The 20,574-nt window shown below is 42.6% G+C and overlaps 2 protein-coding genes across 3 annotated transcripts; one reads left to right on the plus strand and one right to left on the minus strand.

Moving 5' to 3' along the window:
* Positions 1 to 3,328: 3,328 nt before the first annotated feature.
* On the minus strand, positions 3,329 to 12,684 carry PPP6C (protein phosphatase 6 catalytic subunit). The gene is made up of 7 exons (XM_075015236.1): positions 12,550 to 12,684; positions 10,455 to 10,550; positions 9,683 to 9,748; positions 8,979 to 9,120; positions 7,496 to 7,575; positions 5,282 to 5,491; positions 3,329 to 4,281 (listed from the first exon to the last, which is right to left on the minus strand). Exons 1-7 carry the CDS (start codon positions 12,622 to 12,624, stop codon positions 4,033 to 4,035), a joined length of 918 nt encoding a protein of 305 aa, XP_074871337.1. The 5' UTR covers positions 12,625 to 12,684; the 3' UTR covers positions 3,329 to 4,032.
* A 102-nt stretch (positions 12,685 to 12,786) lies between these two features.
* RABEPK (Rab9 effector protein with kelch motifs) lies at positions 12,787 to 20,391 on the plus strand. 2 transcript variants are annotated; one of them, XM_075015234.1, is made up of 8 exons: positions 12,787 to 12,823; positions 13,264 to 13,326; positions 14,341 to 14,498; positions 15,544 to 15,696; positions 16,611 to 16,772; positions 17,421 to 17,570; positions 19,272 to 19,421; positions 19,952 to 20,388. In XM_075015234.1, the coding sequence occupies exons 2-8, from the start codon at positions 13,268 to 13,270 to the stop codon at positions 20,254 to 20,256; spliced, it is 1,137 nt and encodes a 378-aa protein (XP_074871335.1). In that variant the 5' UTR covers positions 12,787 to 12,823; positions 13,264 to 13,267; the 3' UTR covers positions 20,257 to 20,388. The 2 variants fall into 2 exon arrangements, with proteins under 2 accessions (XP_074871335.1, XP_074871336.1); XM_075015235.1 differs by lacking the exons at positions 12,787 to 12,823; positions 19,272 to 19,421 and having other exon boundaries at positions 12,831 to 13,326; positions 19,952 to 20,391.
* The last annotated feature ends 183 nt before the right edge of the window (positions 20,392 to 20,574 follow it).

Genomic DNA, 20,574 nt, shown 5'->3' on the forward strand with positions numbered 1-20,574 from the left:
CCCCGCCGCGGCCCTGCCTCAACACAGGCACACGCGGGCCCCGGCTCCAGCGGTGCAGCAGGACGCGGGGGCGAGTCCGGGGCCGTGGGCTCGGCCCCCGCGGGGAGAGGTAAGTGCCGTCTCCGCTCCGGCCGCCGGAGCCAGCACTGCACTCGGCGGGGCGCCAGGGCAGAAGGACCCAGCTGCCCCCGGGCCGTGCTGTGAGCTCTGCCACCTGCGCTGCAGCTGAATCCTGGGCTCAGCTCCACGCGCTGCCGCCGCAGCCCCCGGCTCCCCACGCGGGAAACGTAGCTGCGGCAGTGAAGTTTTGATAGAGCGGGGGCGGGTCAGAAAAGGGTTGAGTAGCAGCAACGAAGGGTCCTGTGGCACCCGCTGGACTAACGGAAAAGTTTTGAGCGTGAGCACAGACTCACTTCATCAGATGCTGGTCTTGGAAATCTGCAGGGCCAGGTATACATAAGCCAGAGCAAGGGTGGGGACAACAAGGTTTGAGAACTACATTCCAAACCGTAGCACGCGTGGGGCCGGGTGTGAGCCAGCCCCGTACCAGGACGTCCACATATGAAATCTTTCATTGGCATTACCCACTATAGTTGTTAGTCTTTAAGGCGTTAGCGGGCTGCTTTTTTGTGACGCTACAGCCTGACACAGTTATCCCCCCGTCATTTCAACTCTGTCCTCTTAACTTTGATACTAGGTTCAGTCATCTCATTAATCATCTTTAGTAGGTGGAAGGAGGCTGCCTGACTTCCTAATGTAGTGCTTCCCAGCGTGGTGGTAACACCTACCACATTTCAAGGGATACACAGCCAAAAATAAATTACTAAAAATCAGGCAATAAGCACTGGGAGAGGGGCTATGCTCATAAGGTGGAAGTCCTGAAAGGGGTGCATGACTGTGTTAAATTTGGGAAACACTCCTAGAGGTACAATTGTGCATTAAGAAATTACAGGCTGTTCCCCATTGCTAATGCTCTCCCCAGCACCTCAGCTTCTGCTTCAGTTCCAGTAAAACTCACCCCTCCCCTTCCGTTCAAGCATTTGGTTTGCTTTTCCCTTCTTGAAGTAATTATTGCTTAGAACTAAAAGGGAACAGTTAGTTTCAGGGTACTCAGCTTATAAACATTGGGCAATGCAATCAAGATTTTTTCCAATTTTTTTTGGGAGGGGGGAATATAAAAGGCAGAGTTGGACACGACAGTGGAGGAAGAGCAGCTACAGCACAGTACAGTTTAATCAACATTTGAAAGCTGTCACTTTAGTGTAATTATACACTAGAAATAAGTATCTGCTAGATTAGTGGATTGGTAAGTAGTATGATACTTCAAACAAGTGCTGAGATAGCATGGCAGTATGTACAATAATCACACCACCATTTCCATCTATGAAATTTGAGTTTAGAGGAATACCATTAAGAGGCTACAAAACTTTGAGGGATTGGTCTAGGAGCAAGTTTGCATTGTTGAGTGGCTGCTCCATACTGGAGTGGACAATAGTTCCCTTTTTAATGCTCATCTAATAGTCAGGTGACCTTAACTGTATTATCAGATTTAGCATGACTTCATCTGTCACTTAATTTCTTTATACTTCAATCACAACCCCTTCCTTCCTCTAAAAATGGGGATAATTCCCTACCTCAAAATAATTGACTTGATTCATTAGTCACAGGAAAAAAACCCAAACCACAAATTCTTTGATAAAAATGCAACAAAAGAGTTTGGTAGGATTAGTCCTAACATGTGCTTGAGTCTCTTTAACAACCACATTGCCAAGTGTTAAGATTTTCTACTACTATCATGGATTTTCAGAGACAAAAAGCCAGATGTTAGGTGATGGGGGAATGGAGGACATCCACCACACAGTGGAGGTTTAAAATAGCTAAGTATGCTATATAGCAGAGAGACATTAAGTCATCAGTATAAATAAGCAGCATCAAAAATACATCAATTAAATACACAATGGAAAACAAAATGGAATGATTGCTGGACAAGGAGTTTAAAATAAACAAAATTAATTTTAATTACATAGCAAAAGTTGAATTTCCAGTGTTCCACATTTAAAAAAAAACAAAAAAAAAAAAACACATTTCTGTAAAACAAAAATCCTTCTCACTGTTGACCTAACAGAGCTCAAAAATGTCTGCAGAGAAGTAAGTGGGCTATTTCAGTTTATACCATTTAAAAAAAAAAAAATCAGTGTTCAGAGCCATCTAAAAATGTGCACTTGTGGTTTGCTGTACCACTGGTGAAATTCACAGGTCAACAAGTCTACCAGCTCAGTGGTCTTTCCCAGATCATCATAAATTAGTCTCTTGCTCTTCATTTATGTGAAGTCAGAACAGACAGAGCTGTTTAACTTATTCCAGAAGCCAGAAAACTTATGAAAATTTATGTTCAAAATTACATTAACGCTCAAGTGGTCTACTGTGACTGGCTCCACCAGAATATTTCAGGAATGTTAAAGTAGTTATAGGGTAATAGATTGTTAACTAGAGCCTTTAGAGGTATTGGTCTACAAACTAAACTGACTAAGAATGCAATAACCCTTTTGGTTCTGCCCAGACTTGTTATGCAGGTGAAAACAGCCACAGTTGTGACAAATAATTAAAAAAGTTAGCAGATTAAGACAAATTTTGGATTCAAATGTTTTTACTGGTCACTCAGGAATTTCTCTAGGAGATTCAAATACAAATCTGAAAGTTTTTTTTTTTTGGTAGGTACCAATTTATCCACTGACAACTCTAGTCACTTTCCATCTTAATCTCTGCTGACAGTATTACAGATTTAACATTGCAATTTTACCACTGTGGCTTACACCAAAACTTCAATATGCAAATAGGTGTTTCAGGCACAATCAGTTTGAAGTTTGGTTCTCCTCTGAAAAGTTGAGTGGTTTCGTAGACATCCTTGATTCTCATTTCCTTCTAGATGAAAGCTACTTTGTTTACAAATATCCTCCCTATCCCACCACCCAAAATCAAAGTTGAGATTAGTCAAATACAGAATCAGCCTAAGGTATTACAGTCAGAACATAGTTTAAAAATTGATTTATGAGCTAGAACAGGATGAAGTTCGAAGTCCTCTGCAGATGTATGGAGTCTGCAAATACTAACAAATAAGTAGTAGTAACTTATTTGAATCATTTACTGATTAATACACACACACAGCAGATATACTGAATCATTTCTACAGTCACTTTTCAGAAGAGGACCACTCTTAGAGATTGAATCCAAAGCACAATATTGTTAAAACTGAAATTCTAGTCTGTAGCTGATAGCCAAAGGGTTAAGCAGTTTTTACTAACTGGGGAAAAATAAGACATATGCTCACTTCAACAAACTAGGATTTTTATTTGCAATATTTAACCTAGAGGTGGATTTCATTTAAGATATGACTTTATTAAAAATACAAGGTATCTGACAAATCAGAACAATTATTATAATGTACAAATTCAATAGCTGTAGCAGTTTTTTGTATTTTATTGGCATCCTTAAAAAATGGGGGGGAAGGAGAGACAGCCCTTTAGACCATTTTATTTTATATTCACTTAAAACAAGATCTACCAAGGACAATTCAATTTTACATCTCGGACATGTGTACACAACACAATGCATTTACAATCTCATCGTGCACACTAGGTAGTAACTTTGCTGCTGAAATTTCTTAAAACTTACCAAACAAAATGCTGAATGATATAATGGGATCAAAATAGTTTCAAAGTATTGATTTTTTTTTTGTGGGGGGAGGGGGGAAATGTTTCACCTAAAACAAACACAACTATGCAAGAACTACATGCAGCAGGGTAAACGTCAGACATTTCACAAGCCTTCTCAAATGAAGGAGGGCATGTGGGGGGGGGAAGGGGAGGCAGGAGGAAATCCAAACACACTGCTATGAACACCATAATACACAGTAGTTAGATAATTTAAAAATAAAAAAAAGGCAAGAGGCAGCATTTCAGCAGCAAAGTGCTCAATAAAAAGTAGAGAGGGACGGTATAAGGGAATAGGGAAACAGCAGGATGGAAAAAGTTCTCAAAGAAAATACGGTGTAGTTGTTCTAGGAGGAATTACACGTTCTGAGTCTGGAACTGCGCGGAATAACTTTGGTTCTCTTGTATTTACATCTTTAAAGACCATGATTGATGCAATATTTCCACAACGGTAACAGTAATTTGGAGCAGACCATACCGTTACCAACTTCTCATCAAACATGAATTTATAGCCTTCATGCACTAGCTGATGTGCTCTGCAGATGAGTTTTAGGTTGTTGATATGAACAAACTGTAATTTAAAGAAAAATATGTAAATATTTACAGCAAAAAGTTACATATGCTTAGTATGCTTACAGCTTTTTACCACTTAATGTTGCTCAGTTTCAAGATTCAAATATTTTACTTGAGGAGAAAAGGTTTGCTGGGAACACCTACAAGTAAGTCTTCTACAGGGATTACCACTAAGTTTAATGGTGGATAAGACACCATTCATTTCAGACTCCTGGGTTTTGCCTCAAAGTTCTGAAACCTACCCAACTGAAATAGCCACTTTCTTTCACTGCAGAAAAAAAAGTCAGTCAGTGGTTTAGAAAACTAGCTAACAAGTGTAGAATGTGTTCATAGGACCAGCAGTGCTATAAATGGACAGAGAAAATGAAAAGATGACTGCCCTTAACCCAAATAAGCAAAATGGCTGCACAGGCAACACCTATTTGCATGTTCTAAGCCTCATACAACATGTAACAAGTCCAGGCTTTTCTGGTTATGAGACTACAACAGCTTCACAAGCCAGGGTTTACTGCTAGTCAGACACTACCAATTCCACTATTTCAACAACCTGAAAGGCTGAAATGTTTTAGTGAATGGGCTTTCCCAAAATTGTTGAAGCTTTTGTTCGATAGCAGATGGCTAAAGCATGATCTCTCAGGAGAAGAGGAAATATTTCCATCCTAGTATTCTCCCAAAGACAATCACTACCTGGGATAACCACCAGCTACAAAGGTTCATTACCTTCTCACCAAGAGAACAAAATAGGGAGTTAACTTTCCCATCTGCCACTGTTTTGTCTCTGGTTTTGCAAGCTGAAATGGTTTGTTACTGAGATTATTTGGAGATCTTTATGGATTAGTATTAAAAGCAACCATTCCAGCTTGCTTGACTGGTTTCCGTAGTAAAACAATTGCACTGTGCATATACAATGTTGCTCCAATGGCACAACGAAGGGGCTAAGCAAGGTTTTCCATTCATCTGGTCCCTCAATTTTACATTCTCTCTGGTGGTGGTTTTACCTCATTTGTGACCTTTGCACCAAACAGCCATCCTGCTCCTCGGGGACTAATTGCCCAGGTATCAACATCTTCTGGATCAGACCAGACCAGATCACAAAAGGCTCCTTTGTGAGGAATTTCTTGATTGCGTTCAATGGTTCGAATTTGATCCAGTGTCTTGATGTCAGGAGAGAGGCCACCATGTACACAAAGAATCTGCTCATCTATTAACTGAGAGAGAGCAAAATCATAAAAACATAGGACTGGAAGGGACCTCAAGAGATCACCTACTTCATCCACACAAGCTGAGGCAGGACTAAGCGTACTTAGTCCCTGACATACACTGGTTCACATTCTTAAAGTTTTCAGTGACAGGAAAGCCACAGGTTTCATTGGAAGCTTATTCCAATGCTTAAATAGGAAAAAAAATCCTAACTTTCAGTGTAATATCTAACTTAAATCTTCCTTTTTTGCAAATGAAGCCCAAGATTCCTTGTTCTAGCATCAACCAAAATAGAAAACTGTTTATCACCATCCTTAAAATAGCCCTTAACACAATTGCACACTTATGTCCCCTTTCAATCTTCCTTTCTCAAAAGAAACATTACAGGGTGGTGTTTTTTGGTCACGTTTTCTAAACCTTATATTATTTTTGTGACTCTCCAGTTTCTTTACTTCAGTCTTAAAATGTGCTCATAACTGGTTTGGACTCCAGGTGACACCTCACCAGGGCCAAGCAGAGCAGAACAATACCTCCTGCATCTTACAACACTTCTGTTAATATAATTCTGGGGAGCATTAGTCTTTTCCACCACTGTATTACTTTGCTGAATCATTCAATTTGTTAGACATTTTAACCCCCAGATCTTTTCCAACTGTATGACTGCCCAGCTAGTTGCCCCCATTTTTGTAGTTCCACATTTGATTCCTTTTTGCATACTTGTAATTCAATAAAAACTATTGCATCTTGTTGAATCCAGACTAATTCAATTATCTGAGAATTTGGAATTTTAATTTTGTCCTCCTGTTGCTTGTACACAATCCCAGGTTGGCATCATCTGCAACTTGTATAAGCACACTTCATTCTATTAGTCAAGCCACTAATAGAATCAGTCACTAGTACTGGATCCAAGACAGATCCCTTCTAGCACCAATCAAGGTAGCTCCTCCCCTTTGGATAGCAAACCACTGACTACTACTCTGAACACAGTATTTCAACTAGCTGTTTAGTTACCTTATAGTAATTTCTTCTAGAACATGGTTTCCCAAACTGGGGGCGGGGGGAAGAAATTCTAGCAGGAGGGTGAGGTGACCCAGCCCCCCTCCCCCAACATTCCACCCACCTGAAGAAAGATCCGGCCTTTGTTTCTGGTTCTCAGCCCCTGCCATTTTATGTGGGTGACCCAGCATAGCTGCTATAAAAAGCAGGCATCTGGCAAAAACCCACACGAAGCTGGCTGCCTTCTACAAATGAAGGAGTGTGGGTTGGAGGCAAGTAGGAGGATGGGGGTTAGGTGGGGGGCTGGGGGTGCCTGGCTTTGTGGGAGGGCTGGGGTCAGGCTTGGGTGGGCAGCTTACAGGGCTCAGCCAGCTGTCCAACTTATGGGATGCATGAGACCCAGGCAGCTGGCCCTGGCAGCATGGGGCTCAGGCAGCTCAGGATGATGGGTGGGTGGCTGGTCCTGGCAGCGCAGGGCTCAAGTGGCCGGTAGACAGCTGGCCCCAACAGTTGACAGGCAAGTGGATGGCTCAGGCAGCTGGCCAGCTGAGGCCACACCACGCAACCACCAAGAGCTAAGAAAAATTATTTGTGCTTATTTTTAATTTTAAACAACATTTTTTATATCAAGCCTTTGTGTTTTTCAAATTATAAACTGAATTTTTTGTTGAAGTGGGGCTGGATGATGGTGAAGAAGAGGTGGAGGGGGCAGGAGGGTTTCTCAAATCAGAGGGGGAGGGGGCATCATGTCAAAAAGTTAGGGAACCACTGTTCTAGAACGTATCACACAGAACAATATTAAACGAAAAAACCAACCTTCCTAAAAGTCATAAGTCATGTCTAGTTTTCCCCCTACCTACCAGTCCAGGATGTAAAGCCTGGACTATTTTTACATTTAAATTCAGTTAGTGTCTAGATACTATAAACATGACAATTAAAGGCCACTTAGCCACGTACGTAGCAAAATAATGATGCAAAATATTCCACTCTATTTTTAAAGTGCATTGAAAACTTACAGCAGCTACTGTGAGCATATCAAAGACTTTCGTACAGTATCTCCAGGCATTTGCATTTCCATATTTGGTTTGGCACTCATCTGTTAAATAGAGAGATGTTATTGTTTGATATTTTTCCCTGATTCTGTTAGGGGAAATAATCCTCAAATATTTACACTAGAACATGAAACCTTAAATAGATGAAGTGTGCTTGTCCATGACCATCTGTCCATTTTATTGGGGAGATGTTCTCATTTCTTTACACACTGAAGCAGTATTTTGGCCCAGGTTTCCTCCCATCTCAATGTGACAAAAGGTGCTGCCACCAAAACAGGCTTATCCCCTCCACAACTCAAATATCAAATTTAGTGACCCAAAGACTTGTTCAAGGTGAAATTCTTGTGCAGTGAAAATAAGTCAGATGCTACTGGGGTGCTTACTCTTACTAAAGAAGAGAGAAGGAGGGACCTACAGTTGCCCTCTTTGATTTGATATCAATATGCTTCAAATTATGTTAACGGGAACTAATAGCTTCACATTAGGCCACTAGAAAGACTGAACAGACAAATATTGGTTTTTCATTTAAATAAAGTTATTTCCACATTTGTGTCTCAGTATGCACTTCTGCAACTCAAAAAAAAAAACCTCACCTCCCATAACTGGCCTCTGCTATTGCCCCAAAGCATTTACAGTGGCACAGCCTGGCCCTGTTGATACAGGCAGAGCCAAACCATGCAATATATTTTTTGGAGCCTCAAGATAGCTATAAGTAACTAAGTAACTGGATAAATCAGGCCTAGCAAAAAACCACAAAGCTTAATACCCATTTCTTAAAGGCAAATCCATTTTTGATTATATATTCTTTAGAGGCAACTACTAAATTTTGAAGTATTCCTAGCATCTTGTCAAAGCTTTGGAACTACTGTTTAAGTTTTCAGGCAAAGTCCCTCAGCTTATATTGTTTTCATTCCTACCTAATGATAATCATGTTTTCATTTGTGAATATTTTCACTTCTACTTCACTAGCCCCGGCTTACCAGTTAAGCAGTCCTACACAACTGACAGAATTAAAACCTACTATATCCTTAAATAGAATTCTCAATATTTTTTCTATAGCATTTTTCATCTGACAAATCAAAAAGTACTTTATATTAAACCTCAACTCCCATATCCCAATTTCACAGAGAAGCGTGAGGCATAGGTCTTCATCGCTACGGTTATACTGCAAGTCATTGACAGTGTTAGAAACAGAATTCGACCCAGATTAGAGCATGTTTCATTTCAATACTATGGTTACTGTTCCCCCTGCTATGCTATTTTACTTCACTGACAGTGTATGAATTCAGATTGGCTTAATGCTCTGATGAATCTTATTTCACAATCCATTTGGCCTCTAAAGCTATACACATTGTATTCAAAAAATCAAAATTTCCCAAAGAAGGGACAGTCAGCTCACTGCATGTGTGTGTTAATTACAATTCAGAAACAGTTTATGAAGACTTACCATAAAATCCATATACTTGTGTTATCTGCCTGCTCTCATGATTCCCTCGCAGGAGTGTGATACGATCAGGCCATTTAGCTTTTAGTGCAAGAAGGTAGGTGAAAGTCTCTAGACTATAGTAGCCTCTGTCTACAAAGTCACCCTGCACATTAAAAATGTTTTTACGTAAGTGGAAAGAGTTACATGAATGCACAAAGGAACAGCTGTATTTATAATTCATCAGTTTGGAAAGAGGCCCAACACCACAAGGCTTTGTAGCACCACTGCTACAATAAATTCTGAAAAAGTATTTAAAATTTTAAATGTAACTGGATATTTGAAATGTCACAATTTAAAACATAAACATTACTTCTGTGATACTTATGTCTCCATTCAGCCAAAACACGTTTCAGGAGATCTTTTTAATCCCTCAAATATTCTACTTCACCTCTATTGCCAAAGTAAACTAGAGCTTTTAGATGCAGGTATTAAAATGTGTCCTTTATATGAACCAATGTTACTTATTCCAAAATTTTAGTAGACTAAATAAAAGCCACATATATAGGCCAAGTAGAAGAGAGTAAATTTGTGAATAGAAAACATATTTACAAGTAACAGTTAAATGCAAACGGAAAACAAACCAGAAGGAGTTTTTTTTAAATCATTAATTGTAGAAGTGCTTTCCTTACACTTTTTTAAATGATCAACATCCAGTATGTACATACCATAAATATGTAGTTTGTGTCAGGAACCTGACCTCCAGTTCTGAACAGTTCACATAAGTCATAAAACTGCAAAAAAAAGTTTATCAACATGAAGGTTTCTATTATTATTATTATTAGTTAAGTGTTAGCACAATTAGAATTTGCCTAGGTTTAGACAGAAGTAATCTTTATTTTCAAGAAGAGGATTAAAAGTAGTAAATTTCAATTGAACAATTATGGCCTGATTGGGCGGATTTCCCCATTCAGCCACCTGATGTTAAATAACCCACATTTAAACAGTTGAAGTGAGCTCGAATCAGAATTTCATGAGAGCAGCTTTATAATGTAAGATTCCTAGATACAACTCTACAACCCCTTTGCATGCATAACACCCATCAACCTCAAATGGGAGTTCCCTCCTTCTGCATTGAGGCCCCTATTAACATTGATCAGCTCAACAAGCACAGTTTAAGTACCACACTCCACCTCACCCATGTTTCCAGATGATCATGAAAGTGAGGATAGTTAGCAATATTTCTTAATATGTCAGGCTGACCTCTAAGAGAATTACAAACAGTATGTTCTCCTTCCACTGTGCAAAAGCAGAGCACACAAAAATAATCCAAATTACTGAACATTCAAGTAAGTAGATAGTTCTCCTTCCCAGAAGTATGCTTCTCAAACCATATATTGAAAGTACTCTTCCCCATCAACGTTTATAGAAAATGTTTACAAGTGACAGCCTCCTCTTGTTCTTTAGGGATATAACATGCCAGTATTCATGCTATTTTACCTGTCCGTGTATATCTCCACAAACTGTAACTGGTGTAGATACTGGCTGCACATTTGACTCTTCCAGCAGTAGGTCACACACATAATCACATAAGCGCTACAGAGAAAAAGTTTACACTGATCAGCCTGAGTTCTTGTGCATTGTGATATCAAGGGCAAACAGATTCATAAATTAAGTTATTGGCTTTAGGATTTATTTGGTTACTAAGCTGTCTAGACAGTAATGAGAAACCATGTTAGAATTGACTTGAAATGATAATAAATATGTAAGAAAGCTTGGTTACAATTTAATTAATGTTCTAAAATGCCACTAGACTAATGCAGTTTAGCTATAGCTCAATGAGTACAGCAACCATTAATGGAATAAATGTAACTTGTGTTATGTAAACCCTACATTACATTGCAGTTTTGTGCTAAAAATTAAGAATAAGATTGCCTCTGTTTATTTCAGAGGTTTCTGCATTAGATATGTTTAGCTAATAAGACAATTACCATCTGCAAATCCTAAAACTCCTTCTAGGATCAAAGACTCAAACTGGATTCTTTCCTGGTCACTCAATGGATAACTAAGATCTCAGTTATACCTATGAAATCCCATGAGCAGGGCCGTGTTCTTCACTGGGGTGGGGAGTGGGGGGTACACAGGTATAGCTCACTAGAGCTTAGAAAACAATTCCACTGATGATGTACAAAAAATAGAATACACTCACACACTGCCTCCATTAAGTCCTAGAAGCAGAAAGAACCACAAATTTGTTTTTGCCACACTCTCAATATACAATGATTAATGGACCACTTCACTTTTAATAGTCTCTCACAGTGTTTGTTAACTACTCATGTTATACAAGCCATTCCCACCTATTTAGCTATGATGCTGTGGGTTTGTAGGCATTATCACTGCTGTTGGTATGACTCACAGAGATATGAATAACGTGGCATAAATTACACCATGAGCACCAGTGTCTTTTTTTTATGCCCCCACTCCCACTGACATAGTGTCTTCACCAGAGATGTGCAGTGGCACAGCTGCAATGCACCAGCTAACCTGCTGCAGTGATTCTAGTGTAGACTAGCCCTCTGAGTATCTTTCCCCAATCCAAAAAATGCTCTGTAGCATAAAAGCTCTTCCAACGTAAAAGCATAAGTACGGCCATACTAGGTTAGGGCCTATTTGGCCCACTATCATATCTTGTGACAATGATTAATGTCTATTCCTTCTGAACTCACCTGACAATACTTCTAATTGTCAAGTGATCCATCCTTTGTTACCTATTCTCAGGTTTTGGCAAACAGACACTATAGATGCCATCCTGGCTAATGGCCATTAATGGACCTATCCTCTCCAAATTTATCTACTTCCTTTTTGAACCCTGTTACAGTCATAACCACCTTATCATCTGGCAAGGAGTTCCATAAGTAGACTGGGCATTCTGTGAAAAAATTCCTTTTGATTGTGTTAAAGCTGCTGCCTATTAATTCATGTGGTGACCCCTCCCCACTTTAGTTTTTGTGTTATTAGCAGAAACAAACAACACTTCCTTTTTTCTTTTTCCCCAACCAGTCTTAGACCTCTATTAGTAGTAGTAGTCCCCGCCCCCGCAAACAAAACAGTTCTAATCTTATTAAGGACGCCAGGCTTCGTCCAGTAAAAGATATTACCTCACACAAGCTCACTTCTGTAATGGTGCGAGAGCTGCAGTCGCTGTTCAGAGCAGGCCCACAGGGACATTGACTCCAGGGTCTTTCCTTCCAACCTCTACCCTAATCAAAGCCACCTGCAGTTACCTCCATTGGCTTTGCATCAGGCACAAGGATACAGACAGCGTCCGAGGGCAGAAGAGTTCACAACACAAACCTGCAGGGCTGCCCTAGCGAAGAGCCCGAGGATTGGAAGGGACCCGCAGGCAGCGCGCCTCAGCCCCTCGGTCTCACTCGGGCCGGGGCCGGGGCCGGGGCCGCTCCCCTAGCTTCGGGAGCCAACAGAGTGAGGCACAACGCCAGGAGTCCTTGGGAGCAGCGCTGCCTCCTCGGGGTCTGCGCCAGACGCCGCCGAGCCCACAGCGGATGCCCAGCCCAGTCCCGGCGCGGCCACTCACCTTAAGGTCGTTCTCGGGCAGGTACTTGCAGAGCCGCGCGATCTCAACGTACTTATCCAGGTCCAGCGGCGCCATCTTAGCAAAGCAGCTGGGGGCCGGAAACGGGCGCCGGAAACTTCCGGGATCCGGAAAGCCCCTCTACCGCGGGCACAAGTTGGAAACGAGAGGCACTTCCGGGACAAGCCCCCGCTGGAGGGGACGGCCGGAACTCAGTCGACCCGCTCTAACCAGGGACCGGAAACCGAGACGGCCCTCGCAGCCTTCCGCCGGGCAGGTGCATTCGCCTCCCCTCCCAGCGCGCTCTGCATCAGCCCTGGGCGCCCGGCGCTAAGCATGCTGGGAGCTAAGAGTGCCCGGCCCGCGGTGCATGCCGGGCGCGGTAGTGTCTACTAGTCTGTGGCGAGCTCCCTTCCCCTGGCGGTGGGCGGCGAGGAGGGAGGCCCCGCCCCCGCCCCCGCCCGGCTTGGGGTTCTGTAGTCACCCCGCCGCGGTGTGAGTGGCCGGGCTGGGCCTGTGGGAAGGTGGGGACCGAACAGGCTGGGGCTGGATCCAGGCCCAGCTCCATCAGTCCGCCTGCGCAGCGCCCGGGCACCGCGGTCAGAGGGGGTGTCCCTGCGGGCCCCGGAGCGGGAGGGGCTGGGGGAGATTTCCCTGCAGACGCCGGCGGGACTTCACCCCGCAGCGGGACTCCGGCTTTGCCTCCCTTTGCTCCAGATCCATGAGGCCGAAGCTGCTGCCGGTTCTGGAGCCCGGAGCTGTTCCCCAAAGCGCCACGTGGTCAGTGACCTGAGCAACCCCCTGCGCCCACGGCCGCCATCCTTGGGTGTTACAGTGCAGCGGTGGGCTGGATGCGGCCAGGGCCCCCAAGACCGGTGTTCTACTTGTGCAGTGTGAGGCTGCTGCAGAGAGCTGGCAGCTCCTTCTAAGCGCCTCTTGGGGAGTGGGGGAGGGACTTTGTCCGGACAGGGGGAGCTGCCATGATTGGGCTGTGTGCGTGGACAGCATGCAGTCCCCCCGTCCCCCCACCTACAGTACATGGAGGGAGCCTCCAGGCCTTTGGAACAGCCTATGGCTGCAGCAGGCAGAGTGCCTGCCTTGGGGTCCTGTTGGGCTGCTGGCCAGGAGCTGCCTACATAAGTGCCTTTGAGCCAGTTCCCGCCTCTGGCACCCCATCTCTGTCCCAGGTCACAGCCCCCTCTCTCAGACCCTATACCTTTTCCCCCAGGCCAGAATCCTCTCCTGTACCATACTGCTTCCCTGCCCCTGGTTTCAATCCTCTCATTCACCGAAACACACTCTCCTGCACCCCAAATGCCTACCCTGAGCTCCCTTATGCACCCAGCCTCTATTTCAGACTCCATACACCCTCCAAAGACAAGTGTGGCCCTTAATTCCTTGCCAAAAATTTGGCTTGCTCCCCTATCAAAAATTATTGCCCACCCCAGTTACAGTGTGACCCTGATGAGCCCAACAGCCCCGCTGGAGTCAACGTGGCATCAGATTCCCACATTAAAGCCTGATAAACCCCCAGCATTCTTGATAACCCTGTGGGTTGGGATCAGAATGTGGAGAATGTTCTAATTACATTCTTCTGATCAATAAAGTACATGATCATTTCAATTACTCTGTGTTCTAAACTTTTTCCCTCATTTTCCTGTTCCTGGAGTGGTTCACATCTTTCTCCAGCACAGCACTTCCCCACTGACCACCCTACAGATATCCCTGTCTTTCCCTCCCTAAACTCCTGTGTGCACTTCAGCCCTGATTCATGCCTTTATTGCTTTATTCTAGGTACTCACTTGTCCCCCTTGGAGAAAGCCCTAGTGCACGCGTTGGCCATAACTGCTTATATTTGCCTCCAGCCCCAACTGCTAGCAAAGGCAAAGTGGTCATTGTTGGTGGGGCAGACCCCAGTGGCAGTTTCTCGGATGCCCACATCATAGATCTGGGTAAGAACAGGATGTGTTTAGCAGTTTTGTTGCCTATTCAGTTTTGTCCTTGAAAGTCAAAAAGTCTGTGCAGTCTTCACTGTATTTGAGGAGGACAAACCAGATCCAGAAAGACACCTCAGTGGGATAGCAAAAGCCATGATGATAAGGTGATCATAAGATGTTACTTACAGCAGTTCAATACTACAAATTTACATCAATATAGCTGCACTGCATATGGTGAAGATGCTCAGTCTAAGCCAATCAGAAAGAGAATTTCCCATCAGCTGAATAATTTCACAAGAGGCCAGTACCTGCATCAGTGGGAGAAGCACAACCGACGAAGCGCTGTCTATGCTGTAGGTGAAGGTTGGCCTAATCTGCTCAGAGATGCAGATTTGTCACATCCCAAGTGACGTACTTCTATGTATGTAATGTAGACTAAGCCTTACTACTGAGTGTTACAACCTGTGTGCCCAGAGGATGAAGGGCTCAGTCCTGCTGTTCCACGATTGGCCTTTTGTTCCATGGTCCATGTGGCTTTGGTTGTAATTGAAGGATCAGAGCATAGAAGGAAATAGCGTTTTGAGTTTCTGAATATTCTGGACTTGAATCTCATGTCTGTGTCCTGTGCTATGGACAGCCATAGTCATTTTGGTGGGGAGTGAGGGGCGGTGGGAGGGGTGAGCTAAGAAAGATATTGGATTTTCTGTCACATGTTTCTGTGCTGGGGTGTATTTATGGGGACTCTTTCGTGTCTTAGTCTCGGTATTCCAGACAAAATGAGAATATGGGCTAATATTAAGGGGTAGTGAGGACAGACTAAAGTAGCTCATCTCAGTTGAATTATTTTGTCTTGTATTGAAAGGACTATCAGTCTTGTGACATACTGCGTGAGTATCTGGCCATCAGCTATCTACATCTAACTGGCCAACTAGCATTGTATTCAACTGAAATTAGTTCATTGATTACTCTGTGCCTCAGCCAGCCTAAGGTAACTGTAGCATTACTAGAAACATCAGTGTTGTTGCAAATGGAGCTCTGTAACTTACTCCCTCCATTGCAGATAGACACCAATGGGCAGTGCCTGATTGGGTGGGCCTGTTGCCTCGATATGAACATTCTGCCTTCATTGCCACCAGCAGCCCCACTAGACTCTGGGTGTTTGGAGGGGCTGACAAGTCTGGAAATAGAAACTGTGTTCAAATGCTGAATCTAGGTAAGTGTGTGGTAGAATCCACCCATTCCCAGCCTTTTCTCTCTCTTTGTTAGACAACTGCATAGGCACTTCTTATCCCTGTGAGAAGCCATTTGAATTACTTTGTTAAATTTGTAAAGTACAGTTTATACCTTCCAAAGCTGTATTTACAGGCATCTGAGTTTCTTTGTCTCCTCCCAGGAATATTGGAGAGTAGGTAGAATGATCTATGACTTTCAGAAAGTACTGTTGTAACTTTTGCTGTGTGTCCCTCAGTTGCTTGCAACAGGAAATGCACTGTATACCAGTGCCTCACAGCAACAGATCCCATGCTTGGTGTCAACAGGAGCATTCTTGTGCTGTATGAGTGGGTCCTCCCAGACTATTTCAGCTCACCATGCAGTTCTCTGCTGTTTAATATGTGGGGGCCATTTGAATGTGTTCTGCTCAGCATGGATATTAAAGATGCTTGGAGGTGTTTGGCCTGGAGTTGGAACTGAAATTCTCCTCTCTTTTCTGTTGTTATGTGCCTGTTTCTTCCTGTCTGTTGCTGTCCACTACAAGTCTCAATTCACTTCAAAAATTTCAAGGTGTGGAATAAATACAAGAGCTTTCTAATAGTTGGGGGAAATCCCAGGAACCATGTTTGATTTCAGTCTATAAATACATTCCACAAAATCCTTTGTGGCTAATGTAAAATGGACATGGTATTTTGTCAGGTGATGTAAACAACCCTGAGTTAGATACAGGGCACAAACTGATATTTCACTCATTTCCCAAAAGGCATTTTTTTCTACTTGTGACCTTTTCCCACTGTGTTTTGTGTATTTAATAACTCCTAGTCAAGTCAGTCTTAGCACTGGAGAATTCCTATGAATAAGACAACCTCTTTTTGTATATATTTATGAACAATTATAATTTTATCTTTTAATTAGAAACAGGAATCTGGGAAAGTCCTGAAGTGATTGGGACTCAACCACTCCCTAGGACGTTCCACACTTCATCAGCAGCTATAGGAGACCGACTTTATGTGATTGGAGGGGGAGATAAAGGAGCGGAGCCTGTTAAAGATCCACAACTTCATGTGTTTGACACAAGTAATATAATTTAAATAACTAAATGTTTTGTTACACTCAGTTAAATGATTTGTTGTCCAGTTGGACTGAAAGCTTGTGTGGCACGGAGACAGACAGAGACTTGGAAATGAAGATAATACATGAAGAATTGGGTAGTATGTTATGTAATTAGATTGATGGGCTGAACCTCTAGTTGAAGCTTATCGACATTACAAAGGAACTTGGTAGTATCTTCAGTGTAAAGACCTAAGACAGGCAAGTCGTTGGCATTGTGGATCTAGATTGAGGTGTACTTTCAGAATCCTTTGACTTTTACTATAATTTGCTGCTAGTAGCCATTCTCTTTCAGTAATGGGTACATAATATATTGCTCACTTCACTATGAAAGGACACTTTGTAGTGCAAGAACAATACTTTTTTCTACCATATCAACAGTGTTTAATTTACTTCTGGAAGAGATGTACAAATAGCTGCGTTTCTTTGCCAAGTATGTATTTCAGTTGCTTCTTGTGATAATCCCAGAAATTAGATGTTCGTGGCTCACTGCTATTGATTTAAAAGTCATCTTGTCATACTTGGTCTAGAGGTCCCTAGACGAGGGTTTCTTGGTGGAGGTCTGTAAATCCAATAAGCAACTTACCACAAAATCATATGTACTCCCATTTCTAGCCACTTTGACTTGGTCGCAGCCAGAAGTACATGGTGATCCTCCCTCACCTCGGCATGGTCACGTAGTGGTTGCAGTTGGGACCAGGCTTTACATACATGGAGGATTATCGGGTGATAAATTTTACAATGATCTGTTCTGCATTGATACAAGTAAGTATATGAAGTGGCTATAGCTGTATTAATAAATAGCGTCATATGATCTGCTTTGAGTGAGAGCATTTCCAACGTGGCTGGTGCTGGGGATTGTTGTTTATGGGGTTATGCTGATCCTGCAGTTTTTAAGGAGGCAGAAATCCTACCGGCATTGAGAGATCTGTCTCCAGGTCTAACGGACTGGGATATATAGATATAGATATAGATATATAGAGAGAGAGTGTGTGTGTGTGTTTTAAAACCAACAGCCAGCTTCTTGTCAGAAGCTGAGAAATGACAGCCTTTCTGTAACATGGTTACAGAGATAATTACTGTCGGACATATCTAAAAGCTGAATATAGGTTGCTGTGCAGGTTCTTCTGATTGCTGAAAAACTACACTAACCTAGATTTACGTGGAGGTTGCATTCTGGGCAACCTCTACGTAAATCAAATTTTGCATAAATTGGGGGGGCTTGGGAGAGCAGGCAGGTGGGGGAGGTGGAGGGGGCAGCCACGTGGCTCTCAGGTTGGGGGGAACACAGCTGCTTGCCCAGCATTTTCTGAGAAACTGCACCACAAGCAGCTGTCTGTTAGGATGGCAGCCTCACTCACAGCTGCCACCCGCGACAGGAGCAGCCGCCATCCCTGACAGGAGTGGTTTCCTGTTCCTGACGGGTGGCAGTCACATCAACTGAGACATGCGTGACTTGATTGCCAGTATCTTGAGGTTTTACTATACTTGATTAGTTATCAGAAAGTGTCTGAAAGACTGGCACTCTGCAGTTCTTTCATAAATGGCTACCTATCATGTTCTATAAATATTAATTAAAACAGTGCTCTATCTTTACTGTTCAATACCCCCTCAAGAGTCAGAAAGGCAGTGAACATGAACTATCCATTCCAGGATGCTTTATACAGTAGAACCTCTGAGTTACAAACACCTCAAGAATGGAACTTGGTTGTAACTCTGAACAAAAGTTGTGGTTATTCTTTTGAAAGTTTAGAGCTGGACATTGATTTAATGCAGCTTGAAAACTTGACTATGCAGAACAAGAATGTTACTTTTCATTGTCTTAATTTAAATGAAACAAATATGGAAAAAGTGTTCGTCAAATCTTTCATAAAGTTCCCCCTTTTTAGCAGCTTGTTTAACAGTATTGTACTGTGTTGGTTTTATTTTAATCTTTGCTGCTGCTTGATTGCATATTTCCGTTTCCAAATGAGATGCATAATTTACTAGTCAGTTCATAACTGAGGGTCTACTGTAGTTATAGACTGGTGCTTATGAACAGATTGTTTCTTTATTATATATGGGAGAACACCCTCAACCAAGTATATACCCAATGCTTGATGAGTGTTGGTACTAACAGGAACTCCCATGCCACAGAAAGCAAAAGTCTAGCACATCCCTGTCAAAGGGAAATCTTTGTGCTTTGCCCGGTGCCACTTCCTCCAAAGGACAGTACTTTGATTCAGGAGAGCGAGAGTTCCTGGAACTCTTGTTCAATTCCAAAGGGAACAGCAATCTTATTACTTGCCTGAGTTCTTACAAGGAAAGCCTGTGTGTGACCTCTTTAAAACAAAGCAAACCAAAAGGTGTGTCTGTTTCTTCCAGAGGGTTTCAGACCCTGCCCAAGGGTTGGCCCTTCGATGCTAATAAAAAGCCATTTGTTTCATTCTATAATATGTAGCCACTGATTTATTTTTCTGTCTGTAGATGAGATGAGATGGGAAAAGTTGCCAGCTGATGGCAATGTCCCAGGAGGACGGGCAGCCCACTCAGCTGCTACATTTGAAGACCATCTATATATTTTTGGTGGAATGGATCCAACTGGGGCACTGGATACAATGTATAAGTACCACATAGGTGGGAAATTTTTTCTTTCATAAAATTCTGCAAAGGTTTCCACCAGGGTTCCCCCTAATTTTTTTTTCATCAATGGGGGCACCACCAATGGAAACACATGCCGCTCACTGTGGGTGGCTGGGGGTGCTCTGCTAATCAGCTCTTCAGTGCCTGAATTTCTCGAGAGTGACCTCCAAGCACACAGCTTACAGGGAATGCTGGTTTCCACCCTTAATTCCTGTTATTAAATTGAATATTTTGTACAGAAATGATCACTTCTCCCCTGTAAGCCCCAACACATCTCCCCTCTTAAATTTAGCACAGCTTCACACCAGTATCAGTAAATTGAAATCAGTGTAATTTACTCCAGTTCTTCACTGATGTAACGTGTTATGGTCAATCGGTGGCACCACCTCCCCACATCACCATCTTTTTTTAAGGGGTTATAACATGGCAGGCTAGTTCATAATTTATGGTGCCCCTATCCTCATTCTTTCCAATTTTGTGAATTTCAAACTGAGTGTTCTTTTTTGTTTTTGCTTGAACTGCAGGAAATGGACAGTGGACACTATTAGAATTTGATTCTCCTTTGCCCCCTGGAAGGTTGGACCATTCCATGTGCATCATCCCATGGCAAGTGTGTGTCAGTGTGAAGAACAGAGATTCAGACACTGTCGCTGCTAAAATCAGGAAGGAAGCAACTGAAACAGTCAGTGATGAAGGTGACTCTGATCCAAAAAAGCACATAGGAAAAGGCTGCACAGAAGACAAATTGATGTATTTGTTTTTAGTATTTGGTGGGATGGATACTCAAGGGCAGATTCACAGGGACTGTATTGTGAATTTGATAAAGTAATAAAAGCCAGAGTACTCAAACTGTCTATTTATATAAATCTAATTATTTTTTCAGTGTTTATAATTGACAGGATCATTCCAAGAGGTTAAATCCTGGTATGAACTGACCCTGTTGTGCTAAGCAGAAACTTATTAAAATACTTGTGTTATAGATTTACTTTTCTTCCTTTGGAATGTGCTTCATCTTAAATGGGTCACAAACTCCAGAAATGTGTACAGGTACTACTTACAGTTTCCTTCAGAGGACATGCCTCATAGGCAGATATGATGCACATTTAGCTATTGGCAAGAGTGGATGGGTTAGAGCTGAAGCCAGGGC

Source organism: Carettochelys insculpta, chromosome 21 (genome assembly GCF_033958435.1).
Source record: "Carettochelys insculpta isolate YL-2023 chromosome 21, ASM3395843v1, whole genome shotgun sequence".
Taxonomy (NCBI): domain Eukaryota; kingdom Metazoa; phylum Chordata; order Testudines; family Carettochelyidae; genus Carettochelys; species Carettochelys insculpta.